This window comes from Ovis aries, chromosome 20, assembly GCF_016772045.2.
Source record: "Ovis aries strain OAR_USU_Benz2616 breed Rambouillet chromosome 20, ARS-UI_Ramb_v3.0, whole genome shotgun sequence".
In the NCBI taxonomy this organism is placed as follows: Eukaryota; Metazoa; Chordata; class Mammalia; order Artiodactyla; family Bovidae; genus Ovis; species Ovis aries.
In genome coordinates this window covers 38989623-39016365 of record NC_056073.1, presented here as the reverse complement: position 1 = coordinate 39016365, position 26743 = coordinate 38989623, and the positions used below count along the sequence as shown (strand labels likewise).

At 43.1% G+C, this 26743-nt stretch overlaps 2 protein-coding genes across 7 annotated transcripts in view; one reads left to right on the top strand and one right to left on the bottom strand.

The window, feature by feature from the left end:
- The window catches only part of NUP153 (nucleoporin 153), a 67378-nt gene extending 66144 nt beyond the window's left edge, over positions 1 to 1234 (bottom strand). For 2 of the 3 annotated variants that reach the window (XM_027958739.3, XM_027958740.3), the window contains exon 1: positions 537 to 1234. In XM_027958739.3, coding sequence (XP_027814540.1) covers positions 537 to 650 — 114 coding nt within the window. In that variant the 5' untranslated portion in view covers positions 651 to 1234. The remainder of the gene's footprint in view (positions 1 to 536) is intronic. The other variant, XM_060403492.1, reaches the window with a different exon arrangement.
- Positions 374 to 24850, top strand: LOC121817444 (uncharacterized). 4 transcript variants are annotated; one of them, XM_060403494.1, is made up of 2 exons: positions 374 to 1281; positions 24246 to 24850. In XM_060403494.1, exon 1 carries the CDS (start codon positions 649 to 651, stop codon positions 1276 to 1278), a length of 630 nt encoding a protein of 209 aa, XP_060259477.1. In that variant the 5' UTR covers positions 374 to 648; the 3' UTR covers positions 1279 to 1281; positions 24246 to 24850. The 4 variants fall into 4 exon arrangements, with proteins under 4 accessions (XP_060259477.1, XP_042093523.1, XP_060259476.1 ...); XM_042237589.2 differs by lacking the exon at positions 24246 to 24850 and adding an exon at positions 16743 to 16952; XM_060403493.1 differs by lacking the exon at positions 24246 to 24850 and adding an exon at positions 16600 to 16952.
- Positions 24851 to 26743: the final 1893 nt, after the last annotated feature.

Sequence of the window (26743 nt, the reverse complement as noted above, 5' to 3'; positions counted from 1 at the left end):
GTAGGTACCCTGGCGGGGTGAGGATCGGAGGAGTCCTTGGGGCAGCCCCCCTCCCCGCACGCGCTGAAACGCGGGAGACTAGAAATCTGCAGGCGTGGGGGTGGGGGGCCCTCCCAACCACAGCATTTTCCCTTTTCCCTTGAGGGACATGAGTAATTAACCACCCCCCCTCCTCCAAGCTCCTAATCCCCGCCAAAAAAAGGGGGGGGGGGGGGCAGAATTCTAGGCCCACCGTGGGCCTCGTACTTGTGTTCCCGCCCTGCGCCCAGGCCCGGGGAAAGCCCCGGGGCGGAGAGGGCCAGGGTGCGGGGCGGGGGGTTGGTGGAGAGAGGAGGCCGAGCCACACGTGTGCGCCGCAGGGCTGGCCGGCCTCAAGCCCACTTCCCGTCGCCGCCCCGGCGGCCTCGGCTCCCGCCGCCTCGCCCGGGGCCTCCCCGACGCTCCACGTGGGGCGCCAGGGCCGCCCCCCCCGCCCCCCCGCCGCCCCGAGGGCCCGCGAAGGGACCCCCTCACACAGAGCGCCGGGGCTCCCTTACCTGGTGCTGCGGTCGCCCCTGCTGGTAAGGCTTCATCGGGCCCTGGTGGCAACGCCGCGTCCGGATCTTGCCGCCGCCACCGCCCCCTCCTCTGCCTCCGGCTCCCGAGGCCATGGCGGAGCCTCCGCGGCTTCCCCCTCCGGGGCGGGAGAGGCAGAGGCGGCCTCAGAGGACCCCCGCCCCCCGCCTCGCCTCACCCGGCCCCAGCCCCCAAGAGTCCGCCCGCGCTGCCCTCACAGCGGGGGCCCAGGCCCACCGGGAACCGCGGAGCGGCGAGCAGAAGCGGAGAAGAGAATGCGCGCTGGCGGCAGCGAGGTGGGGGGAGCGGGGCGGGGAGGCCACAGAGGCCGAGGAGCTGGCTCTCCGGTCCCGCAGGCTCCCGCGGACCCCCGCCTCTGTGTGTGTCACCGTCTCTATGGAGATTTCCCCCGCAGAGGACAACGCGAGCGGCCCCCGGCGCTGCTCGGGCCTAACTCGGCCGCCGGCTGATGGAGATTCTTCTTCCGCACGCCCCAGCCGTGTAGCTGCCGCAGTTGAAGCCGCCGGCGCCGCCCGCCTACCCCTCCCCTTTGCGCACAGCGCCCGCCCCGCCGCCGCCGTCGTCGTCGTCGCCGCCGTCGTCCCTGCAGTCGCCGCTGTTGCGTCTATTGCCGCTGCTAAGGCCGCCGCTGCGGTCTCGAGCCAGAACACCGTCACTCGTCAGCGCCCGGCGAGCCTGCGTCATCACGCTGCGACCGGCTGATAGGTGAGGAAGGAAGGAAGGGCTGGTCGAGCCCGCGCTCTCGGCCGCGCGGGCCGCTGGGAAATGTAGTTAACGGGAGGAAGGCTAATTCTCGGAAAGGACGCGGAAGGAGAGAGGCACGGTTTGCCGCAGAGGCACAAAGCCAGGGGGGTTCCGTTCCTTTTCCTGTGCTCGGCTATAAACGTAGACTTTGAAAGACGCATTTAACACAGAAGCAGTAACCTCCTTCTTACTCTCCTTCCTCGTGGTTGGTAAAGAGGACGGATAGTAAGGTAAAGAGGTAAAGTGAGCAGATAGTTAAATTAGACAGGAGCGAACATTATCTTATAAAAAGAAAAAAACCGGTTGAAAAAAGCAATGTTCATGATCTTTAAGCCTAAAGCAGAATTAGAAAAACATACAGTGTCATTAATGTTCCGTTGTTACATAAGAGCTGTTGTCAAAGAAGGCGAATTCTGGTTCCACCACTCTAGTTTGACCTTGGATAAGTCAAAACCTTCCTTCTCCCTATAAAATGGGAACTTTAATATCCACCTTATAGAGCTGTTGTGATCATACGAGTGGAGCACTTAGTATATTTCCTAGTATATGGGAAATGCAGTAAATGAGTACAGTGACTACCTACAGCAGTCAGCTCACATGAGAGGTAAAGGATATATTAGCAGTAATAAAACTGTACATATATTTGCCCCAAATAGAAGACGTATTTAGGAAAGTGAGTAAGCGAGCTAGGCTCAAACACTGAATCCACAAAGTATAGATATTTTAAGAGTTGACCGTTAAAAAGATCTTGGTGCTCAAGATGAGCACCTCATTCAACGGACAAGACAGGGGTCCAGAGAATTCAGGTGGCATATTGGAGGACCCTTAGCTGGGCAGACAAAGCCAAGACTATAACTCAACTCTTCTGTAAGAGTTCAAACAAAGTAACCAAATGATTAGCAAGAAAATCTACTACTGTGAAAACAGGCTTAATGGTCCATTGGGCTTCCCTGGTGGCCCACACAGTAAAGGACCTGCCTGCAATGCAGATGACCAGGGCTGAATCCATGGTGGGGAAGATCCCCTGGAGAAGGAAATGGCTACCCACTTCAGTATTCTTGCCTGAAGAGTTTCACAGGAACTGGGAGGGCTACAGTCCAAGGGGTCTCCAAGAGCCAGACATGACTATGCAGACAGACACACACTTAATTTTAAATCCATCACTCGGTAGATACGTAGTCTTGGGAAAGTTATCCGTCTCCTAAGTTGCAGTTTCCTCATCTACAAATAGAATGAGTATTAACCTCAACATGTTGGTGGTTCTGATGAAAGGATTTATATATATAGTTCATAAAAACTGCTTAAAAGCATCTAATAGCATCCAGTCATCAGATACAAATAATTAACTGTAAGACTGTTAAACCAAACTACCACCAAACTGCATGACTCCAATCACTATGTAAATCACATGTCAAAATGTGAAGCCGAACCTACAGTACCTTGAAATTTGTCGTACCTTCCAACACCTAAGGAACCATGCCATATCAAGCATAGGTTTACAGAACAAATGGCATCTCTGACTAAAACCACCAAGACTATAAAAATTTCCCAAATATGATGGACAAAACTAATCTACCTCCTTTTCGTGCTTCAGTGTCTTCCCCCTAAGGCACTCTCTTCCCCCTAAATCTCTTCCTCCTAAAGCACTTCATCTTTCTTCAATACAATTATTTGTCTTCAAGATTCTTAGCTAGGAATGTGACAAGCAGAGTAAAGTAATTCATAATAAGCTAACTTCTAGGAAAGATGTGTTCAGTTCAGTTGCTCAGTTGTGTCCGACTCTTTGCGACCCCATGGACTGCAGCATGCCAGGCCTCCCTGTCCATCACCAACTCCCAGAGTTTACTCAAATTCTTGTCCATTGAGTTGGTGATGCCATCCAACCATCTCATCCTCTGTCATCCCCTTCTCCTCCTGCCTTCAATCTTTCCCAGCATCAGGGTCTTTTCAAATGAATCAGTTCTTCGCATCAGGTAGCCAAAGTATTGGAGTTTCAGCTTCAACATCAGTCCTTCCAATGACAGATACGTACCTGAATCTTTAATTGCACTACACAAATATAAGAGATTGCATGTAGCCACATCCCATTTACCCTTTTCACCCTCCAAAGTCAAGATTTCTAGCACAGGAGATTGGCTGGGACTCAACAATCATTCCTTTGTTAGGGGCTTGTTATTTGGTATATGGGACAGCATTCCTGGGTTTTCCCAAATGGTGAAGTGGTAAAGAATCCACCTGCTAATGCAGGAGACATGAGTGACATGGGGTTGATCCCTGAGTTGGGAAGATCCCCTGGAGTAGGAAATGGCAACTCCAGTTGCCAGTCGCTCCAGTATTCTTGCCTGGAAAATTCCATGGGCAGAGGAACCTAGCAGGCCACAGCTCACTGGATCCCAAAGAGTCAGACATGACTGAGCAAACACACACACATGTGCACACAGCATTCCTATCCCAGCTCTGAAAGAAAAGGACATGCAAAGAATGGGGATAAATTCAGATAAAACTTCAGGATATAAGATTAGCAGGATTTAGGGAGATAAATTCACATTCCTCTTTAGCCTTGATCTTAATTGTTTATCTCATTTTATGATAAGTTTTTGAAGTTAAGCAAATGTGAGGAACAATAATGCATTAGTCCCAGATTCAGGTAACTGAGTTACTAGCAACTTTTCCAAGCTTGAGAAGAAATAAGAAACAAAAAGAAATCTGTATTTTTTTTTAGAAATCTAAATTTAGAAATCTAAATTTCTCACTGCCTGATTTTACCCAGAAATAGTATCAGCCTCAACTATGGGATGAAATAATTTCTTACACGTAATTTGAGATTCTAAACTAACATTGTTTCTGTGCTGAAATTCAGTTTGGAGTCACAAATCAACAAATCTAGAATTCTTCACATATTTTTGGTAGAGAACTTATTGTTCAGTTAGGAATTACTAGAAGTGGAATGAGTTATAACAAATATTCTGATTATGAAACAAAAAACTGCCCACCTTCAAACATACAAATAATTATTGAACATTTCTCTAAGAGACACGCTATGTAAATTGGGGAAAATATCAAATGTCATGGAATAATAATAGCGATTCCTGAATTCCTTCTAGCTATATTAGGAGTTAAGTTTAGGGGGAAGGGAATAATTATTATTTCAAACTTTCAATTAAGCAATTTCTAGAAATGATAAAACTTAATCCCTATAAAACCTATGATATTCTGTAGGTCACAGAATTGGAAGCTATCACTTGTAGATTTTCTGTTTTAAAGTAGCTATCTTCTTTAATCATACTTTATTCATAACCTCTATTTTCATCAGTCTTTTGGGCTAGACAAAACTGAAATGGCTGTCTCTGCGAAGTGATCTTATGTTTTGGGTTGTTTCACTGCTGCTGCTGCTGCTAAGTTGCTTCAGTCATGTCCGACTCTGTGCGACCCCATAGACGGCAGACCACCAAGCTCCCCCATCCCTGGGATTCTCCAGGCAAGAACACTGGAGTGGGTTGCCATTTCCTTCTCCAATGCAGGAAAGTGGAAAGTCAAAGTGAAGTCGCTCAGTTGTGTCTGACTCTTAGTGACCCCATGGACTGCAGCCTACCAGGCTTCTCCGTCCATGGAGTTTCCAGGCAAGAGTACTGGAGCGGAGTGCCATTGCCTTCTCCGTGGTTGTTTCACTGGGTGTATTTTATTAGAAACTAATTTCTCCCCTACTAGGTGTTAGACTTCAGGGTTTTTTCCCTCACTGCTAAAATCTGAACACACAGAACAGTGTTGACACATACTAGCAACTCTACATATACTGTGGCTCATTTGCCCAAAATCCAATTATGACCAATGCCAACTGTTTCCATCTTATTGTAATAAATACAATGATGAATACAGCTAAACTACTTTCTATAACCTTCCCTAGCTTGCATACATTCTTTTTCAGTATATCATAACACATTAATATTTCTCAAATTCATTCATTTACACATGATAAAGCATTCATGAACATTATGAACAGATCCCTATGAAAAAGTTATGCAGGAATTATTATCCAGTGCTTACCTTTGCCAGCACTCTGTCGTTTTCGTAGCAAATTTAGGAAGCTACCTGTTACTTAAGTTTGGGGTTGTTTTTTTCTTAAGATTTTTTTTTCCAGTTCAGTGGAGAATTCCCCACTTTAGAAATTTCTGTCTCTGATGGCCTTCACATTGACTAAAATGTTTAGCTCCTCAGTTCAGTTCAGTCGCTCAGTCATGTCCGACTCCTTGTGACCCCATGAATCGTGCCAGGCCTCCCTGTCCATCACCATCTCCCAGAGTTCACCCAAACCCACGTCCATCGAGACGGTGATGCCATCCAGCCATCTCATCCTCTGTCGTCCCCTTTTCCTCCTGCCCCCAATCCCTCCCAGCATCAGAGTCTTTTCCAATGAGTCAGCTCTTCTCATGAGGTGGCCAGAGTACTGGAGTTTCAGCTTTAGCATCATTCCTTCCAAAGAACACCCAGGGCTGATCTCCTTTAGAATGGACTGGTTGGATCTCCTTGCAGTCCAAGGGACTCTCAAGAGTCTTCTCCTAATACTATCTTATTGCATAATGAGAATAGATATTTCCCAAGTGTATGATATGATAGCCATTGGAAAGACAAGACTCAAATAGCTGGCTTAGGATCGTCTGGAAATTACAGGATTCCCATCAAGGCATGGGGATATGAGGATATATTGAAGGAAGGGAGTGAAGAGTACATCAACTGGGCATTTGACTGTGAAGGGCATTGTACAATAGACCTCCAAATCACAGAGAGAAGCCATGTTAGGAATATCAGTAGAATTCAATGTGTTTGTTTCTATGAAGGATAAAGAGGGAAAAAAAAAACTGTTATTCATATTCAGATCAAGTGGCAGAAACTGAAACAAAATACAGAAGGATAGGAATTCCTTCTCAGTTGAAAACAAAAATTAGAACGACTTTCAGTTCAGTTCAGTTTAGTTGCCCAGTCGTGTCCAACTTTTTGAGACCCCATGAATCGCAGCATGCCAGGCCTCCCTGTCCATCACCATCTCCCAGAGTTCACTCAGACTCACGTCCATCAAGTCCGTGATGCCATCCAGCCATCTCATCCTCGGTTGTCCCCTTCTCCTCCTGCCCCCAATCCCTCCCAGCATCAGAGTCTTTCCCAATGAGTCAACTCTTCACATGAGGTGGCCAAAGTACTTAAATCTGGATCCAGTTTTTTTCACCCAAAACAGATGGTGTATTGTAAGAAATCTTAATTTATGACTACCTATTACTACTATGACAACCTATTACTATCCCTCTCCCCCAAGAAACATCTTTATTTTTCCTCATAGAATATGGTATCTGTCTGCCAATTATAAATTAGCAAATAGATTGCTGACCTTTCTTTAAGATAAAGAATGTCCACCAATTATAAATGAAATACAATTAGGTCTACACCCAACGAGGATTTAAAACAAACAAACAAACAGCATTTCTATCTTCTTCAAATGGCAAGAAAATTCTAGCCAAAGGAGTATTTAGAAATGACAGTTACAAGAAGTTAGAAAGGTATATATTTAGCCTACCTACACAAAATGTGGTATTTGCTATGACATGTATTGAAGCAATTTATTTTATTGAGAGTAATTTTAGATCTCTATGATATTCTACAGATATTTCTATGTGATAATTATTACCAAGCATTTTATTAGATAGAAAAATAAGGTTAAACTAGTGGGGATTTTTTTCCAAATGTATTGTGATGATTATAATGAACTTCAATCTCAGAGGGAGAAACTCAAAAAAGGGGTTGGAATTCTACAAAGGTATTGGAGTTTCTGTCTGTATCTTAGGGACAGAGAGGTCACAGCATCAGGAAGAAATTTAAAGATGTACATTACTATGGTCTCATTAACTTACTGTGTTCTTTGGCTTTGGGGAGTAAAGTAAAGTAATACTTAAGACTAAACAAATTAACTAATATAATCAAATTTTGATTAACTATCTATATCACTTAATTCCAACATGCCAGTTAAGATATTTTATTCTTCCTGAATGAATATGTCAATGTATAGTAGTCTTTAGCATATACATGTTTATGTATCTTCCATTAAAGTTGAAGCCACATTTTAAATTCATCAATACTAAATGGAAATCCAGTTTTACTGAATGAAATAACCAAATTCAGGAAGACCAGTCCCATCCTAATCAACAAAGATTAAACATATATACATTAAACATACATTATTGACCTATAGGCAAAAAGTAAACTAGGACAAACAACTGAGATCAAGGCTAAAGAAGGATCAAGGCTATAGATATGTTTAAACAATTTATGAACACAATCTAAACATTAACACTTATTAAGAACCTATAACAACCCACTCCAGTATTCTTGCCTGGATAATCCCATGGACAGAGGAGCCTGGCCAACTGTAGTCCATGGAGTTGCAAAGAGTTACACACAACTCTAAGCACACACAGACTAAGTGTTCATTTCGAATCTGAGCATTTAGTATATATGTCCCTGTATAAAACATTCAACCACCTCTGTCCATGTACTGCATTATACTTTATCATCTTAATGAATTCCCTTAAAACTTACTGTATTGTGCTCTTTCAACCGCTGGTACGTAACACTAATAATTTACCCCCAAATTCTACATTCTAAATTCTAAACACCTGCTACTGAATTCATCCAATACAATAAATCTAATGGCTTAGTTTAATTTTTTAAATATAATTCCTTAGTTACATTAGAAAACTGGATTCGTTATTAAAGTTGCAGTCCATGTAAAACTATAAAGTTTGCAAAATTCAGTTTGCTCACATTGAGACCAAGCTTTTTTATTTTTAAAAAGCATTTGTAGAGGATGCTGGAATTTTATAGATTTATTAAGACCACTTTCCAAGAATAGTCTACTAATCATTGTGTTAACAACCCTACTATACAAGTCACCCCCCCCCCCATCACCAGAAAGGCACAACCTCCCCATCTTAAGGGTGTCTCTGGCTACTCAGGGGCTAACAGCATGGTTCCTTGGGAGCTTGTTAGAATAAAGGATCATCCCAGGCCTGCTTAATCAGAATCTGCCTTTCAACAAGGTCTCCAGGTGATTCGTATGCACAGAACATCTGAGAAGCGGCACTATTTTAAGAATTAACCATGCTGCAGAAGTCATAAAGCCCATCTGAAATGTTAGCAGTCTTTGAGACTAAACATTAGATATAAAATATACTTGAGCACTTTAAAGGGCACCTTGTAATTCCCACTATCCTTCTTCATTTGTACAAATTTTCTTTTAGAATTAATTCATGAAAAACAAAAGACATGAACAGAGAGTAAACCATCTTAAAATTCAAGAAGCTGTGAGCAAAGAGAAATTCTGAAAAATATCAGACTACTTCCTCAGAATTGCTGTGGCTTTTCTCTTTTCCAAGCACTCACAAAACTAATTTTAAGGTAGAAATTCTAAGAGGGAATATTCTTGGGACTAGGTGAGCATCTAATATCTAAAATGCTGTATAAAAGGTCAAGCAACATGGAGTAAAATCTTTATAGACGTCACTTTCCTAAACTGTCAGGACAGGAATGATGGCAGCTTTCTGCTTAACAAATCATAAAAGCAATTCTATAATTACCTACTAATAGCCTGATTTCTTACATAGGTGCTCTGAAGTCAAAACAAAATTCAAATACAATGTTTCTCCAAAAATTACTTCTTGGGGGGAAAAAAAAAACTAATAGTAGATTTTTAGACTAAATATTCCTTCCCTGACATTAGTCATCAAAAGTATTCTTTGCACAACATACCTACAGCTCTTAACTCTCACAACAGAGAAGGCCTAAAAAGTTGTGAAATATAAGAAACAAAAAATCGTTTTTTAAAGGGCTCACACACACTTCCCCTCCTATAGGCCAAACGTAAATACATTTGTTCATAAGAACACTTATGCATCAAAACATCAAGATAATGGAGTATAACCGAAGTTTCTACAAAGGGCAGGCTGAGGAATCCCTGCTCACCATTAGCCTCCAGCCAGCTATTTAAGTAAGAGTTGATGAACCAGCAGCTTGAAGCACATGTAGATTTTTTTTCCCCCTCTTATTTAACATTTGGTACATTTCATCTTTACCACAAGGTGGGCAGAAATGAAATTAAGCATTTTAAATTTTCATTAGCAGCTTTTTTCCAAAGGAAGCTAGACTATTAGCTGAAATGAAATTCTGGATTTAGTACCTTCTTACTGTCTATAATATTACCATAAGTAGCAGAGCTGGTTCAACTGACCAGACATAATGGTTAACAAGATGATTTTAAATCCAGTACCTATAACCCGAGGCCTGTCTTCAAATTCTCTCACCTTGTTTGGGTTCATTATAAGGAAAAGAGGATACCACGAGTCAGCACAAATGTGATTCTTCAAAACCAAAAATCAAAAAGAACTCATCCAACATTCTCCAAAGCAAACATGAGTGGAGTTATACTATTCTACATACAATACTAAACCGGCAGTATTATCAAACAGAAGGCAACTCTGCAGCCATGGAGCAAAGCTGGTTAAACAGACCCATCTCTGGTTTGGGAAAGGTAAGGCCTACGAAGGTCTGGATTCAGAATTAGAACATCAAAGCACATCCAAAGTCTCCACCAAGGGCCTCACCAAGCCAACGCACAGCTTCTACCAGCCATGACGAGATCCAAGCCACAGCTCGACACTTTGGCGCTTTTTCACTTGTGTGGTCCTCACATCTTACCCTTTCTGTGAGTCAGCACGTAACTCCTAAGCACTTAGTATTAGAAGCACCTGCTTTTAGGCTCATGCCTTTCCGCTGAGGTGCTGGGATCAATGCGTGGTCTTAGCTTTGTGGCTGCTAATATGAGAGTATAACCCCCTTTTCTTCCTGACTAGGTAGTGCCATGCGGAACGGCAGTTACTCTGTAAACTGGTAGAGGGGACACAAATCTACAAAAGGCCACTAGGAGCAGACTGTTGGGAAGGAAAAGCCATTTTTCTGTTTTCCCTGCCGGCCCTTGTGCACAGGCCTCTCCTTTCTCTCATCATCAGGGCCTCACCTTTGCTACACTTCCTCAGATAGCTTCTTTTTCTCAAGGTTTGCTTTGAGTTTACAAGCAAACCGACTTTTCCCCTTCCTTTGCTCTATCATTAACTTTGAAACAGCATTTTTAGAAAAGTCTATAAGACCGAGATGGAAAAAAGGTACAACAGTTCTTAAAAGCTTTCTAAGTTCAAGCTAAAGAAAACTACAGTGGCCAGTTCTACATCAGATCGAAACAAGCCAAGTCAGATCCTTTGTTTAGATTTTTTTTTTCAGCAGCTTTCACCGACAACTTCCTACCTGTCCCAGCAATGTAGAAAAAAAGAAGGGGGAAATGTTTAAGGGGTGATGTAAGAGAGCAGAAGGGAGGGCTGAGGAGAGAAAGCAGAGAGCAAATTGTGAATTCTGACAGTCACGACAAGCAATTTCTGAAAACTCGCCGTCAAAAGTTCTGCTAGGTCCGAAGCTGACCTGAACTCACCTTTGGCGGGTTGACCCTCTTCAGATCAGTCTTCTGAACCTACATTGACTCCTCATTGACCCAAATTCAAACGCTATAAAATAAATGAAGGAGAGATGAGGGGTACCTTGCAAGAATGGTGCTTCAGACGTGCGGAGGATCACTTACTAGTGTCGTAAATAATGAAGGACTGATAAATAATACATTAGAAAGAAAAGACCCTCCGTATTGCCACATCATGGTGTCCTGAGTTCCGTATCCAGAGTACCAGGTGCAGATTGGCTACATGTTTACTAGAAGGCTGAATGCATATTCACTGAGCGTTTGCAGTTCGTTATTTCCCTCAACCACTTTTATATGAAGGAATTTTTTTCGGTGTATTTCAAAAATACTTTACAATCTGTAAAAATAATTTATTATTATTAAAGCACCTCTAAACTCCCCCTTTCTTTTTGTTTACGTCCCTGGTGGCTCAGACAGTAAAAAAAAAAAAAAAAATCCATCTGCAATGCAGGAGACCTGGGTTCCATCCCTGGGTTAGGAAGTTCCCCTGGAGGAGGGCATGGCAACCCACTCCAGTATTCTTGCCTGGAGAATCCGCATGGACAGAGGAGCCCGGTGGGCTACAGTCCATGGGGTTGCAGAGTCAGACACACTGAGCAACTAAGTAAGCACACTTTTTTTTTCTCTTTTTAAATAATTAATTTTAATTAGAGGCTAATAACTTTACAGTATTGTGGCGGTTTTTGCCATACACTGACATGAATCAGCCACGGGTGTACATGTGTCTTGCATCCCGAACCCCCCTCCCACCTCCCTCCCCAGCCATCCCACAGGGTTGTCCCAGTGCACTGGCTTTGAATGCCCTGTTTCATGTGTCGAACTTGGGCTGGTGATCTATTTCATATATGGTAATATACATGTTTCAATGCTATTCTCTCAAATCACCCCACCCTCGCCTTCTCCCACAGAGTCCAAAAGTCTGTTCTTTATATCTGTAAGCACAAATTTTTTGGCTTGTAGAATCTTAGTTCCTTGCCCTGGGATCCAAGTGGGGGCCCCCAGGGATCAAACTGGAAAGTGCAGAGTCCCAGCCACTGGACCGCCAGGGAGTGCCCCCTCCCTTTCTTTTTAAACACAGCTTACCTCAGACCATGTACTACTTGCTGTGTCAGAGGTAAACAGAAAAAAAAAAATCACTTTTATGCAATCAGATGAAGATAGTACTCTCCCTCAGGGATATCAAAATAGGGACTGTGAATCACAAGAGAAGAATATATAGCCTTTAAAACCAGACTTTCAGAATACCATGTGACAAATATTTACTATATTCTGAGCCATATGTTCTGCAGATAGGAACATGATGGTGATATAGGTCCTGCCATTTAGGGACAAGTAGAAATGGCTATACTTTTACTTTATTTTTAAGTGTTTTGAATAAATACTTATGCAGACAAGTTTCCCTTTGGAAACTTGTATTACATAAATGACTATGTTTACATTCTTTATTTTAAACAATTTTTGGTCAGAAAAAAGCTACACTTAAACCAGCATTGGATGGCCTCATCGACTCAATTGGACATGAGTTTGAGCAAGCTCCGGGAGTTGCTGATGGACGGGGAGGCCTGGTGTGTTGCAGTACGTGGAGTCACAAAGAATCGCACACGACTGCGCGACTGAACAACAAACCCAACATTGTCCTCACTCCCTGGGCTTCGTGGAATTGTGATCAGGACACTGAACTAGGGAATGTGTTAAGAGTGCTATTCATTTATTTATTTTTTAAATTAACCATTTTATGTATTTATGGCTGCTCAGCTTCTGGGATCTTAGTTCCCATACCAGGGATGGAACCTAGCCCCGCTCCAGTGGGAGCACAAAGTCCTAACCATTGGGCCACCAAGGAATTCCCCTTTTCCTTGATTTAGATGTAGATAATTCTTTAGTATAACAGATAAGGGTAAAAGAAAATACTATAAAGTGTAAACTGTAGACAGATACTGAGGTTGCAATGGGACAAACTGTGTGACCGAACAATTGAAATATCCAAGTAGGATATTCCAGAGGGGAGGCAGAGACCAAGGAATGTGATTGAAAGTTTCTTACACTCTTACTTAGACTTCCCTGGTGGCTCAGTGGTAAAGAATCCACCTGCCAATGCAGGAGACATGAGTTCAGTCCCTGGGTCAGGAAGTTGCCCTGGAGAAGGAAATGGCAGCCCACTCCAGTGTTCTTGCCTGGGGAATCCCATGGACAGAGAGCCTGTTGGGCTACCGTCCATAGGGTTGCAAAGACAACACTTAGCAACTAAATGGCAACACACTCTTAGTTAGTAATTAAGTGCGTGAAATAATAGCACTGAGGTGAATCCAGGGCCATGCACCTCACTGTGTGCTTTACGTGCATTCTTTTTCATCCTTAAAGGGTCCTGTAGGGAGTCGGCTAAAAGAGGAGGGTTAAAGTACTTCACGGCAGATGGTGACTGCAGCCATGAAATTATAAGATGCTTACTCCTTGGAAGAAAAGTTATGAGCAACCAAGATAGCATATTCAAAAGCAGAGACATTACTTTACCGACTAAGGTCCGTCTAGTCAAGGCTATGGTTTTTCCAGTGGTCATGTATGGATGTGAGAGTTGGATTGTGAAGAAGGCTGAGCACCGAAGAATTGATGCTTTTGAACTGTGGTGTTGGAGAAGACTCTTGAGAGCCCCTTGGACTGCAAGGATATTCAACCAGTCCATTCTGAAGGAGATCAACCCTGGGATTTCTTTGGAAGGAATGATGCTAAAGCTGAAACTCCAGTACTTTGGCCACCTCATGCGAAGAGTTGACTCATTGGAAAAGACTCTGATGCTGGGAGGGATTGGGGGCAGGAGGAGAAGGGGACAACAGAGGATTAGATGGCTAGATGGCATCACGGACTCGATGGACGTGAGTCTGAGTGAATTCCGGGAGTTGGTGATTGACAGGGAGACCTGGCGTGCTACGATTCATGGGGTCGCAAAGAGTCAGACACGACTGAGCGACTGAACTGAACTGAAAGTATTTCAGTCAAAGTCATATACTTGGTAGCTGACAAGATGGGCTCAGGTCTGACTGATTTCAAAACCTACATTCCTTTCTTTAATCCAGGCAGCATTCTAGAACTTCCCACTGCCAATGGGCAGGTGCAGGGAGTGAAGCCTGAGATGTTTATGAAAGCCGCTCAGCCCACTGACATTCCTGCTTCTTCTCACCAATGTTTGTCCAGTTGCTGCTTCTCAGCTAGGGCCTTGGCAGGGCTCCTGGAGTGAAGTGAGAGCTTGGCTTACCAGGTCAGGGGGACAGTGTCAGATGTCTTAGTGGGCCCCCTCACCTGTGAGTTCCCTTCTTTGTAGGGTTCCCAGACAACCTAGAAGATGCCTAGATAAATATGCATTTTAGAACAGCAATAATTTTTTTTAGTATAAGAATGTCCCAGTTGTGCAAATACTGCATGGGACAACTTCTTTGCTAAATTTGGCCACCCTGCTTGTTGACCCTATTTGAAAGTCTTGAATTAGAATTAGAAAGAGTTGCATGCATGCTGGAGTGACTTACAACTCTAAAGATTACAACAGGTGATCTTCAGCTTAGAATTCCAGTCTATGGACCGGAATTGTAGGAAACTCTACAACACATCATACCTGCCCAATACCTATCCAGGATGTTCAGTGGTTTATCACGGGATGCTGCTGTTATTCATGTGATTAGCTTCTGGTGCAGCAGATATGTCTTGACATGAGTCAGACATAGGTATGAGTCAGACATGACTCAGGTATTCGAGACATGTAAATTCCTATTTCTTTAACTCAACAAGATTCTGTTCCAAAACCCCATTTTTTTAGAGGTAGCACAAACATAAACTCTCAAGTCAGGTCTCAACACACTGCCTTTTCCTAGAGTTGCTCCTAGGGTACATGTCCTGCTGTAGGGGCGGAGCACCTGTTTCTTGATGTCCTCTGGCCCTGCAAATTGTTGCCAAGGCACCTTGCCTTCCTGGCCTTCCGTCCCCTTTGCTGTCCTTCCTACTGGGCTGAGATGCTCAGGGTCACCCATCCCTCTCCAGGGTCTCCTTGCACTCCAGGGCATCTGCTTTGGGGTGGGAAGCCTGATGCTCTTTGCCATCAAATCCTACTATCTCAGGTTTTGCCTTCTCCCCAGGGGTCTTCCCCTAGGCAAGGGCACATCTTTTCTCTGGAGGACTCCAGGCATTCATGTCCTCTTGTTTCCCTTCCACCCTGTGAATACCCTCTGCCTAGACCATCTTTTTCTGGGCATGGCCCATCCTCTAGCTCTCAATATTTTTCCTGTGTATTCGATTCTCTTAAGGATCTTAGGTTTTTGGAAGATATTGGAAGGTTATTCCTTTTCACCCTTACTTATTACCACCACCATGCCAACAATAATACAAAAGATTTTGCTTGGAAGGGAGAGAGAGGATAAGGCTAGAACAGAGGAAAGTATTTTAACCAACTGACTTTAAACATCCTCAGGCCCCATTCCTCCTTTCCCCCCCCCCCCCAAGTGAAATCTTAAGAATTAGATCCTGATTTGTTTGGACACAAACTTTGCTTTTCCACGGGAGTCCCCAAATATGGCATCAGTATCAGATGGAAAACATTTAAAACATGGATTGTCGGAATCCCACCCAGATGCATAGCATCTCTAGAGTTGAATCTAGGAAGGTGTATTTTTAAAAACTCTGGACATTTTTCTTACATGCTCAGTTACGCTTGTCCACTGGCCTGCTTCTGGGAACAACTCCCCCATTTTTCCCACATCTGCTTTCTTTCCCTTTCTTTCTTATCCCTGGTGTGGCAACTTCCAGTTAAAGGTTCCTTGCATAAAACCAAGATCTAGTGTGGAGTTCTGTATCCCTCTTTCAAAGTGAAGATAACCTAGAAGGCAAGAGGATGTTCAAGAGTCTTATCTCCTCTTATTTATCTCTTATCCCAGTTTTCTCATCCTTCAGTGTCCTGCCCATGTTTCAAGAAGGGAATCTTAGTCTAACCCACCAAACAGGACCATCCAACAACATGTTTCCATCCATCTCAAATGCAAAACTGATAGGGGCAGAATAAAGGCAAAAAGTAGATGATTAAATAGTTAATCCCACTAGGGGATTGTAGGTAGAAAAAACATGGGAGACCCCTGTAATTAATAATTACTCAAGAGAGCAGTTTTGCTTAACCACAAAACCAAGCAGGCTTGCCTAGCAACAAAACGATGCAAGAGAAGCCAAGACCCCCAAACAATAAAACCCTGGTGATGGGAGACCCACAACTTCCCAGTGAGCTCAGCAAGTTAACAACCCCTAGGATGTACTGTCCGGGGAAGGCAATGGCACCCCACCCCAGTACTCTTGCCTGGAAGATCCAATGGATGGAGGAGCCTGGTGGGCTGCAGTCATTGGGTCGCTAAGAGTCGAACACGACTGAGAGACTTCACTTTCACTTTTCACTTTCATGCATTGGAGAAGGAAATGGCAACCCACTCCAGTATTCTTGCCTGGAGAATCCCAGGGGTGGGAGAGCCTGGTGGGCTGCCATCTATGGGGTCGCACAGAGTCAGACATGACTGAAGTGACTTAGCAGCAGCAGGAGGTACTGTCTAGGGATGTTGTGTATTGTTGTTTAGTTGCTAAGTTGTGTCTGACTCTTTTGCAACCCCCTCATCTTATAGCCTCCCAGACTCCTCTGTCCATGGAATTTCCCAGGCAAGAACACTGGAGCGGGTTACCATTTCCTTCTCCAGGGAATCTTCCTGACACAGGGATGGAACCCGCGTCTCCTGCATTGGCAGGTGGATTCTTTACCACTGAGCCACCAGGGAAGCCCAGGACACGCTGCCTGCACACATGAAAAGCAATAATTTGTGGATCTGGCTTGCCCCTGAAGGGACAAGAAAACTCCCCTGCTCAACCTGGAGGAGGAACTGATGGTGGAAGCATGATGTCTACTCAAGAAAAAGAAGGAAGTTCTTCTCCCCCTCCCCACATTTTTTTATTGTAAAACTGTAGCTGGGTAAGTTCCTGGGACACAGCATTTCTCGCCCACCCACCTGTCAGCCTCACAAATGTCCTATTCTAATAAATCACTTCTTATCTACTGCTTTGCTCTTGCTGAATTCTTCTCTGCACTGAGACATAAAGGACTGTGGTACCAGAGTTCTTTGGAGCCCAGTTTCAAAACTATTTCCCAGAGACCTAGATGCTGCTTGGTTCTTAGGAAGAATAATCAGCAGATCTAAGCATCCCAGTTTTTCACAGCTTGGGGATACTTCCAGAAGAAAGGCTTATACAATTAAGATGTATTCCCAACACATATAAATTACAAAGGAAGGTTCTTAAAAAATTCCTTGTATTGATTTGTTTAAATTATTGTTAAACATTGTCAATTTATTTGGAGAGACCAGTTCACCTTTCTAAAAAGTGAATATGGCCAGGTAGGACATGTCAGGTTGGCAATATCATTGGCCTATTTTTTTTCTACAGTGAGATTAGGAGTATTGAACTAAGTTGGGGCTCTTATAGGATTACATCCTAGGAAGTGATAATAGACACACTAACTGAAAATCGTTCACAAGTAATGTTAGGAAGCACTCACTCCCTAGGATGGTAGTTGATATTTGTAAAAGTCAGCTATGCTTATTGACTTGACTCAATAAAAAGTCATGTACTGTTACTATGACATCAGAATATCACTCCACATTAAATAACAGGACAAAGGTTCTGAAAAATGAGGAGGGTGGGCAGACTGAGCAGAAGCAGAGAAGTGAATGTCATCTAAGTAGGTACCCACGATTCCTTTTTCTTAGGAAAGTAAATTTACACTGAATATCTCATCCCAGGTTTAAATGATTGAGAAATGTATCCTTCCCTTTAACCCTGACTAAGCAGAGCCTTCCCTGGTGGTCCAGTGGCTCAGACTCCATGCTCCCAAGGCAGAGGGCCCAGATTCAAACACTGATCTGGGAACTAGATCCCACAGAGCACAACTAAAGACCCCACATGTCACATCTAAACCCTGGCACAGCCAATTAATTAATTAAAATAAATTTTAAAAGATTAAGAAATGACAGAAAAACCCAACTATTGTATGATTTCAATTATCCGTGGAATCTAAAAAATAAATGAATTAACAAAATAGCAACAGAGTTATGTATAATAGAGAACAGTCAGTGGTCCCTGGAGGGGAGGGAGGAGGGGGGAATTAAAGAATAGGACAAGGAGATTAAGAGGGACAAACTTCCAGTTGCAAAATAAGTGAGTCCTTGGTATGAAATATACAGTATGTGGAATACGGTCATTCCCCAGAAGATGAGATGGTTAGATAGCATCACCAACTCAATGCAGATGAATTTGAGAAAACTCCTGGAGACAGTGGAGGACAGGGGAGCCTGGCATGCTACAATCTACGGGGTTGTGAAGAGTCAGACACGACTTAGTGGCTGAACAACAACATCTTTGTATGGTGACATATTGTAACCAGAGTTATGGTGGTGAACATTTTGAAATATCTAGAAAAAAATCACTGTGTTGTGTAACAGGAAATAATGTAGTGTTGTAGGCCAATTATACTTCAAAAACAAATACATATACAAACTCAAAGGGATCAGATTTGTGGTTACTAGAGGTGGGGATAGGAGTATGGAGAGAGGGGGAATTGGATGCAGGTGGTCAGAAGATACCCCAAACTTCCAGTTACAAGATACATAAGGCCCAGGGATATAATGTACAACATGATATATATAGAATACACTGAGGTGGCACTAGTGGTGAAGAACCACGCCCTGCCATTTCAAGTTAGACGTAAGAGATGCTCGAGCATCCTTGGGTCAGGAAGATCCCCTGGAGGAGGGCACAGCAACCCACTCTGGTAATTCTTGCCTGGAAAATCCCGTGGACTGAGGAGCCTGGTGGGCTGCAGTCCATGAGGTCGCAGAGAGTCGGACACAACTGAAGTGATTTACCACATAGGTTATATAAGACAGTTGTTAAGAGGATAAATCCTAAGAGCTGTCATCAGAAACACACACACACACACACTTTTTTTCTGTTTCTTAACTTTTGCATCTATATGAAATGATGGATGTTCACTAGACTTTGTGATAATCCTTTCATGAATTTATTCAAATCATGGTGTACACTTTAAATTTACACAGTGCCACGTATCAATCACATCTTGATAAAATTAGAAGAAAAAAAGTCAATTAAGCAGCAGTATCTGTTCAAAGCTGATTGATCCGGAAATATTATAACAGATACTGACTGTCTACGGAGCACGCTGCTAGATGCTATAGATAATGGAAGCTAGCCTTCCTGCACAGAGTATCCAATTCTTTCCTAAAAGGTCAACACAGACATGGAATTAGGAACCAAAGAAATCAGACCTCACAGGTTGAAACCAACCATCAGGTTTGCTTAAGCCAGTCTCACAAATGGACTTTCTTCAACTTCGTAAGTGTCCGTTGTACTGGGGCTTTATTGTTTACAGAAATGAAGATCTGTGCTTCCTGAGGGGTGGAGAGTGGCCCTGGCTGGGGACAGCTGCTGTCTCTAGTGGGAGTTGGGAGGAAGAAGGCCACTTGCTGCTCCTTGATGAGCTCTGCACCTGCTCTGGGGACTTGGCCTGGATGGACCTAACCCCAGGGAGACTTCACCAGCAAGTCTTGCCAACAAGTGTACTCTTTCAATATTTGCATTGTTTTATGTATTTACACTTTAAATATAAACTTCGCTGTGATGGCTTGTCAGATTTTGAAGCATTTTCCCCATTCTGTTATTTATTCATATGTTTTTTAATTGTGTTTAATTATAGGAAACTGAGATTCATACTGGTTAGGCTATATACTTGAGATCACAACTTTGTGACTTAGTAACAGGATGGATATCTCCTGACTCAAATTCCAGTGAGTTTTACACTTTTTGGGATATGTTCTTTGTTTTCATTGACTAATTTAAAAAAAAAATTCATCTCTTATTTCTCATCAGTGCAACAAAGGATTAACAGAACTGGTAAGTTTAACGCTTGTGCAGTCCATAGGGTTGCAAAGAGTCAGACATGACTGGACGACTAAAAGAACAAATGTTGTGATTATGGATTTATTTAGATTTACTCTTACCATCTTGTTTTGTTAATTATCTACCCTGTTTTTTTCTATGTTGCCTTTCCCTTCCTTTCTTGCTTATTAATGGACTAATGGCTTTGTTGTCTCTGCCTGTCCTCCCATCTGTTGGTTGGAAAACTGTAACATTTCCTGCCTTCCATTTTAACACAGATCATATGAAATTGATCAGTCTTTCCTCTTCCAGGACATAGAAGCATTATAGAATGCTTTCACTCTAATCACTCCTCTCAACTGTTGACGGTATCTTTTTCCCACATCATTTTCACACTTCCACACAAGTTTTGTTCTGTTGATGCTTTTTCCTTTGTGTTGTTTTCTAGCCATACCACGTAGCTTGTGGGATCCTTGTTTCCTGACCAGGGATCACACCTGGGCCTCCTACAGGGGAAGCAGGAGTCCTAACCACTGGACGACCAGGGAATTCCTTGTTGATGCTTCTTTAGATTTAACCATATATCAGCCAGTTTCTTTGCTCATCGATTTCTTGGCTTTTATTCCTTCCGTCCGGTTTAATTTTCTTCTTCTTGAAGTACTTCCTCTAATCGACTTTCAGTGGGATTGTCTATAGGTGGTAAATTCTGTGTCTTGGCCTAAAATGTTATTATTTGCCCTTGTTTTTGAAGTTATTAACAAACCAGAAATTGAAGCACAGATTGACTTTCTCTCAGAATTTTGAAGCTATTCCACTGCTCTCTTCATGAAAGAGCATGAGATTTGGAGATCCAGTTAAGCACGGTTCAGATAGTTAAACACAGCACAGGGTCCCCGGAGCAAGGGTATGACCAGTGAGTGTAGACCTGAAAATGTGCTTGGGGTCAGGTCAGGCAGGATTAACCTAAATCCACAGAAAGATCTGGGCTTTTTTTTTTTTTTTGGCGGGAGGTGGCGGTTGCCTCCCACTGAGAATATAACTCACCTCTTGAAGTATTAGTCGTTCAGTCGTGTCTGACTCTTTGCAACCCCATGGACTGTAGCCCACCAGGCTCCTCTGCCCATGGAATTCTCCAGACAAGAATACTGGAGTGCTTAGCTATGCCCTCCTCCAGGGCATCTTCCTAACCCAGAGATCGAACCCAAGTCTCCTGCATTGCAAGCGGATTCTTGCAATTCTGAGCCACCAGGGAAGTCCAGAGCTGGGCTTTGACATCAAACAGACATCAGGTCTGGAGCTACCATTCACCTGCTGTCTGACCTTGAGTGATTTTAAACTAGAATAAGCTTATTTCAAGTTTTTTAAGTTGTTGGTTTTTTTATTTCTTGATGAATGATCCAATCTATCCCTTTGCAGAATCATCAGGGATGTCCCAACCTTTAGTTAAGAGCTCTGTTTCATTTCCTTAGAGACTGGAGATCACCAATGATGGAGGTACAGACTGCAAAGTCTCAGACTAGGAGAAAGGAGGAATGCCACCCTGCCTGTAGTTTTCCCTTTTCCACTGGAAAGTCAAAAAACTGGGAGTCAAATATAACAGGGCAACCACTATATGGTTCTTCCGGACAGGATTTGGGGACTGACAGCTTGCTTGTGACCATCTGGCTGGATCTGAAGCTCACAGCTCCATCATTTTTTGGCCCTTATGATCTTGACAAATCCTTAACCTAAGGCTATGTTTTTTCATCTACAAAGTAGGGGGTGATGACAGTATCTACCTCACAGGGTTGCTGACATTTCAGGAGACACTACGTATGAAGTCCTTTATGCTCCTTTATGCTCAGTAATGATGCAATGGGGATGTTTGTTAATATTAAACAGAGGTATCATTTCGCCTACAAATCATGGTGCCCTCCAGTTCTCCACTATCTGTCAGTGCCATGCCTCCCTTCACAGAGTGGTGGGTAGTATCCTGAACACAGCTTGGCTTTCAGACCTCACCCAGGTATGTAAGTAACCTTGAGAGCCAAGTTTCACTGAATGAGGAAAGAGTTGTTTTAATTCCAAGAGCCTTCCTTTACGTATTCAAACCCAGGAAGTCTGAGCATTTTGTTATGAGTTAGAGTGTACAGAGAATGGCTCTGTGGTATAAAGGCGGTTCCTGTGAGACAGGAAGGGAAGGAGAAAGGAGGAATTAGAAAGGGGACTCGAGAAGAGACAGAGGCAACTAAATGTTGAGAGCACTGTGGGGATGCCTCTTGGTCTGTGAGAAGAAACTCAGTCCGCCAAGCCTTCGGGATAAGACCTTAGGAAAGCCGGTAGATGTTACAACAGCATGAGAGGGAGTTTGAGACTGGTGAGGCTGATGTCTGCTTCTCCCTGTTGGCGCCCTCCCAGCCTTGCCTTGGATGGAGGGAAGCGATGGGCTCCAGAAAGCACCCCGCTGGTCCTTCTTGTGGCACAGGTGGTTTCTGAAAGACACCACGAGTGATGCAGGAGCATTAAGTCACTGTGAGCGTTCCCGGCTCACCCGCCATGCGTGGGCATGGCACAGGAGTGCCCGGGCAGGGGCTGTGTGGTGGACAGCCCAGCCCCTGGAGCAGGGAGAGCTGAGCCTCACATGTTCCAGGGCAAGGCCAGTGGGGGAAGCAGGCCAGTAGAGGGCATTTGCCAGGTTTCCTGCGAACAACCATCCTGCAGAAAGTCTCTCAGAGGACAGACCATCGCTGATGACAGCGGTGGATGAAGACAGAAATCTGTGCCCCAAAATTAAAATAAAAGCTACTCTTCAGCTGGGGTATGGTGGCCCAGATGGTAAAGAATCTTCCTGCAATGCAGGGGACCTGGGTTTGATCCCTGGGTCGGGAAGATTCCCTGGAGGAGGGCATGGCTACCCACTCCAGTATTCTTGCCTGGAGAATTTCATGGGCAGAGAAGCCTGGCAGTTCACAGAATCAGACACTACTGAGCAACACACACAAGCACGTGCATGCATGGACACACACACACACACACACACGCACGCACACACAGACGCACGCACGCACGCACAGAGCTGGGGCCAGCAGGAGGCAGCAGGGGGCAGATTATAGGTACTTCTCCTGGCTGGCAGAACAGCTAAAGGTGCTTTTAGACCCATCTGGGGACTGGAAGGCAGGGTCTGGGGACACAGAGAGGGAGAAACAGCCCTAAAGCAGTGTTTGAGCTGACTGAATCTTTACCCTACTCTAATTTTAAACTGGAGAGGGAAATGGAAGACCACTCATTTTCTTGCCTGAAAAAAAATCCCATGGACAGAGGAGCCTGGTGGGCTACATACAGTTCATGGGATCACAGAGTCAGACACAACTGAGGACACAATTTTAAACAGGAAGAAACCACGCAGCATTCCTTTTCTACATATCTGTACCACTTTTTGTTCACCTTTTACTTTTCTAAACTGTTTTTTCTCTAAATGATTTTTTAAAGTCCCTTTGTTTAAAAGTTGTTTTTTTTTTTCCTCCCCAGTCATCCTCTTTTGGATTTAAAGTTTTATTTTACAAGCTTCAAAAGCCTTGAACCAACCCCTTTGCATATTTCCAAACATTTGGATATGTGTGTCATTTTCATAGTAAAATAATCCTACCTTTTTCAGTATCTTCACCAAAAAAAAAAAAAAAAAATTCCTAGATTCATTAACTTCTTTTACTGGCAGTTTGATTTCTGAAGCTAATCATGAATATTGCTTGCCTTTATAACTAATGTGTTTGAATTTCCCAAGATTCATTTTCTATTTTGAGCAAAGCCATCAAATTTATTCATTGTTCCTCTAATGAAGCAAATCTGAAAAGAATCAAAGCTGAAAATATAACTATAAATAGAAGCATAATTAATAGTTCTTGATCATTTGCCAGGAACTATCTACCAGAAACATTGGTAGAGCAGTATGATTACTGGCTATAAAGGATATATTCAGATAATTCTAGTATTTCCCCTTTTTATTCCATGTGACCTCATTGTTTATAAATGAGCTGGATTCCCACATTCATTTATAGGTGCCAGTTAGCTTCACTTTGGCCCCATGACCTCAGCCATATACCTCTGAACAAATTAAGGCCATTTTAAAATATGCCTACAAATTTTTAGATGCTCTCTTTTCAAAAGGGGGAGTCTGGGAATTCTCTGGTAGTCCAGTGGTTAGGACTCCATGCTTTCACCACAGTGGGACACGGGTTCTATCTCTGGTCAGGGAACTAAGATCCCATAAGCTACACAGTGCAGCCAAAAAAAAAAAAGATTAAAAGACATGAAACAGCCCATTTCCCTACCCTGGATTCCTGACTCATTTAAAATGAATAGAACATGGTACGATTGACCATCTATGACGTCTGAGGCTCCGTGGCTTGTGTTTGCTCTCCAGAACTGCTCACTGTGGGGAAGCCACTGTTGCACCATGTGGTAAGGACACTCAAACAGCACAGAGAGGCCTGTGCGGTGAGGAAGACCAGCTCACAGGCTGTGTGACTGAATCACCAGAAAAGCAGGTCCTCCCAGCTGCAGTCGAGCCTTCGGATAACTGTGGCTCTGGCTGACACGTTGATGGCAACCTCCCGAGCAGGTGGAGGCAGAACCACCTGCAAATGCCCATGCCTGAACTCTAGACCTGCGGAAATCATGAGATAATACATTTTTATTGTTTTAAGCTGCTGAGTTTAAGGGTAATTCATTTTGCACTGGACATTAATGCACTGGCTTTCTCACAAAATATATACCACTACATATAGAAGAACTGGAAAAAATATTGGTAACTTGGGATTCTCATACTGTTATTAAGACAGCCTTGGATACAAGTGGTACTGAGGTTAGATCTTAAACCATTCTCGGTGAACTGCTCTCTTCTTGGGTGTTGCTGTGGCTAAGTACTTTAACTCCAGTGTTTCTAAGTAGCTTGGATTACTTGTGGTTAACTGTACACTTGGTAAAGATTATGCTGATGCAACAAATGTAACTAATCAGTCACATGAAGGTGGGGCTTTTGTCTCAGATTCATTCTCCAAGGACTTTCAGTCAAAGAAAATTACATCTACTCTGCTGCGACAGTTCCCCAAACACATGCTAGATTAAGAAAAGACAAACAATAACAAACCTAAGGACATCCCTATATGATTTGCTTCAGGTATGCAAAGTTGTTATAAACACCAATGTTCTCTGGGTTTAAAATGTAAACAGTTACAAGTGTTTTAGGTATCATGAAAGGGTCAAGTTGGTCTGTACTACTAATTCTAAACCAGACTGGACTTTCCCCCCGCTTCAAGTTGATCTTCTTCCCCAGACTCCAGTTCTAACTTACCTTTTGTTGTGTGTGAAACATTTATTGTTCTATTAATCAGCACCTCAATGTCTTCTTCATAAATATGGTTCCACAACGATTTGAGAGTTCCTTTCTCGGAAAGGCCACCTGGCGATGAGATACCCACAGTAATAAGCTCCAAGATGGTGGCTGTGACCGGCTGGGCTCAGATTCGAGACGGAGCCATCCCAAGCATCTTCTTGAGCTCCAGTCTTAGAACTGAACACAATGATCCAGGCACCCCTCACAAAAGGGAGAATAACTTGTCTTTCCAAAAAATACACAGAGGTGAGTGTGTGCCTGAGAACATCAGGAAGATGAAGACTAAGTTTTACTTCAACTTAAATTAACTCACAGTGTCCGCAAAAAAAAAAAAAAAAAAAGACTATTAAGTGGCACTGAAGCCTACAATTATATTTCCCCTCAGCTCAGGGGATTGGAAACAAAGGATAAGCAGGTTGATTGGAAGATTTTAGCTCCACTCCTGTTAGCTCCAGTTCATACTGTATTAAAGGGCAGAACTTGCCTCCTGACATTTTCGTGGTATCTTCCACATTCCAGGTTCCCCTGCCAGCAGGATGCTGTCCACCCCCAGCTGTCTGGGCATGAGAATAGACTGCCTTTCCTCCAGGTTAGGAGAAACCCTGAGACAAACCGCTATACATTACAGACTGACTTCCTGTTTGTTTTTTAATTCAGGAAGTAGGCTCAATATTACAGAAAGACACCTGTGCTAGGGCAGTAAGTTCAAGGCTTAATACAAAAATCTCTGTGTGGTTGTGTACTGGTAGCATCCTTTTCTACTTTTATCTCTTGGTCTAGAATAAAAAAGCAAGAACTCTTACTCCATTACATCTTCTTTTAAGACTCTTCAAATGTACATGACCAGGAAGCTTGACTTTTAAAAAATAAAGAGTAACCATGTAATTAGTTGCCTCCCCCCAGCAACACAATTCTAAAGCTGAATATTATAATTTTTAAAATAGTAGTAGTAGTAGTAGTCCTTAGCTACCCTCAAGGTATATTTTTTTCTTTATTTCTTCTTTATTTCTTTCTTTTTTCTTTTCTTTCTTTTTCTTTCTTCCCACAAGTTGGTGCCTTAGAAACACAAAGCTAAATGTTTGCTATGATAAAATGTGTGTTCAAACAATGATAAACAAATGCAATGACAGCAGTGATACTGTACTTTGGAAATGAACTGGTAAACATAGGCCTATATTCAACTATCCGAAACATCTTAAAACCAGTGCGCCTTCCCATAGCCAATGAGAAATGACAATGTCCACGATCAAATACCACTTATCTCATACTAGTAAAGGCAGTGGTGACAATTAGCTTCTTTTGTCTTAAACTGTATTTGTGGTTGTCATATGATTTAAACATTAAATAGCTGCTTCCCTCCCCCAACTCCCATTCTACAAAATGAAAATAATTTGAATTTTCTTCCCCATCTACTTTCTCCTGGAAATCTACAAAAGTCAGGCTCTGTCCAGAATAGGCTAGAACTAGTTCCTGATCACATCAGAAAGGCTCTTGTGAATGGAAGTTTTTCTGAAAGGATTCTGGAA

Excerpts from the sequence above, each read along its gene's own strand:
- LOC121817444 (XM_060403494.1), top strand. The coding sequence starts at position 649 with ATGGCGGAGCCTCCGCGGCTTCCCCCTCCGGGGCGGGAGAGGCAGAGG.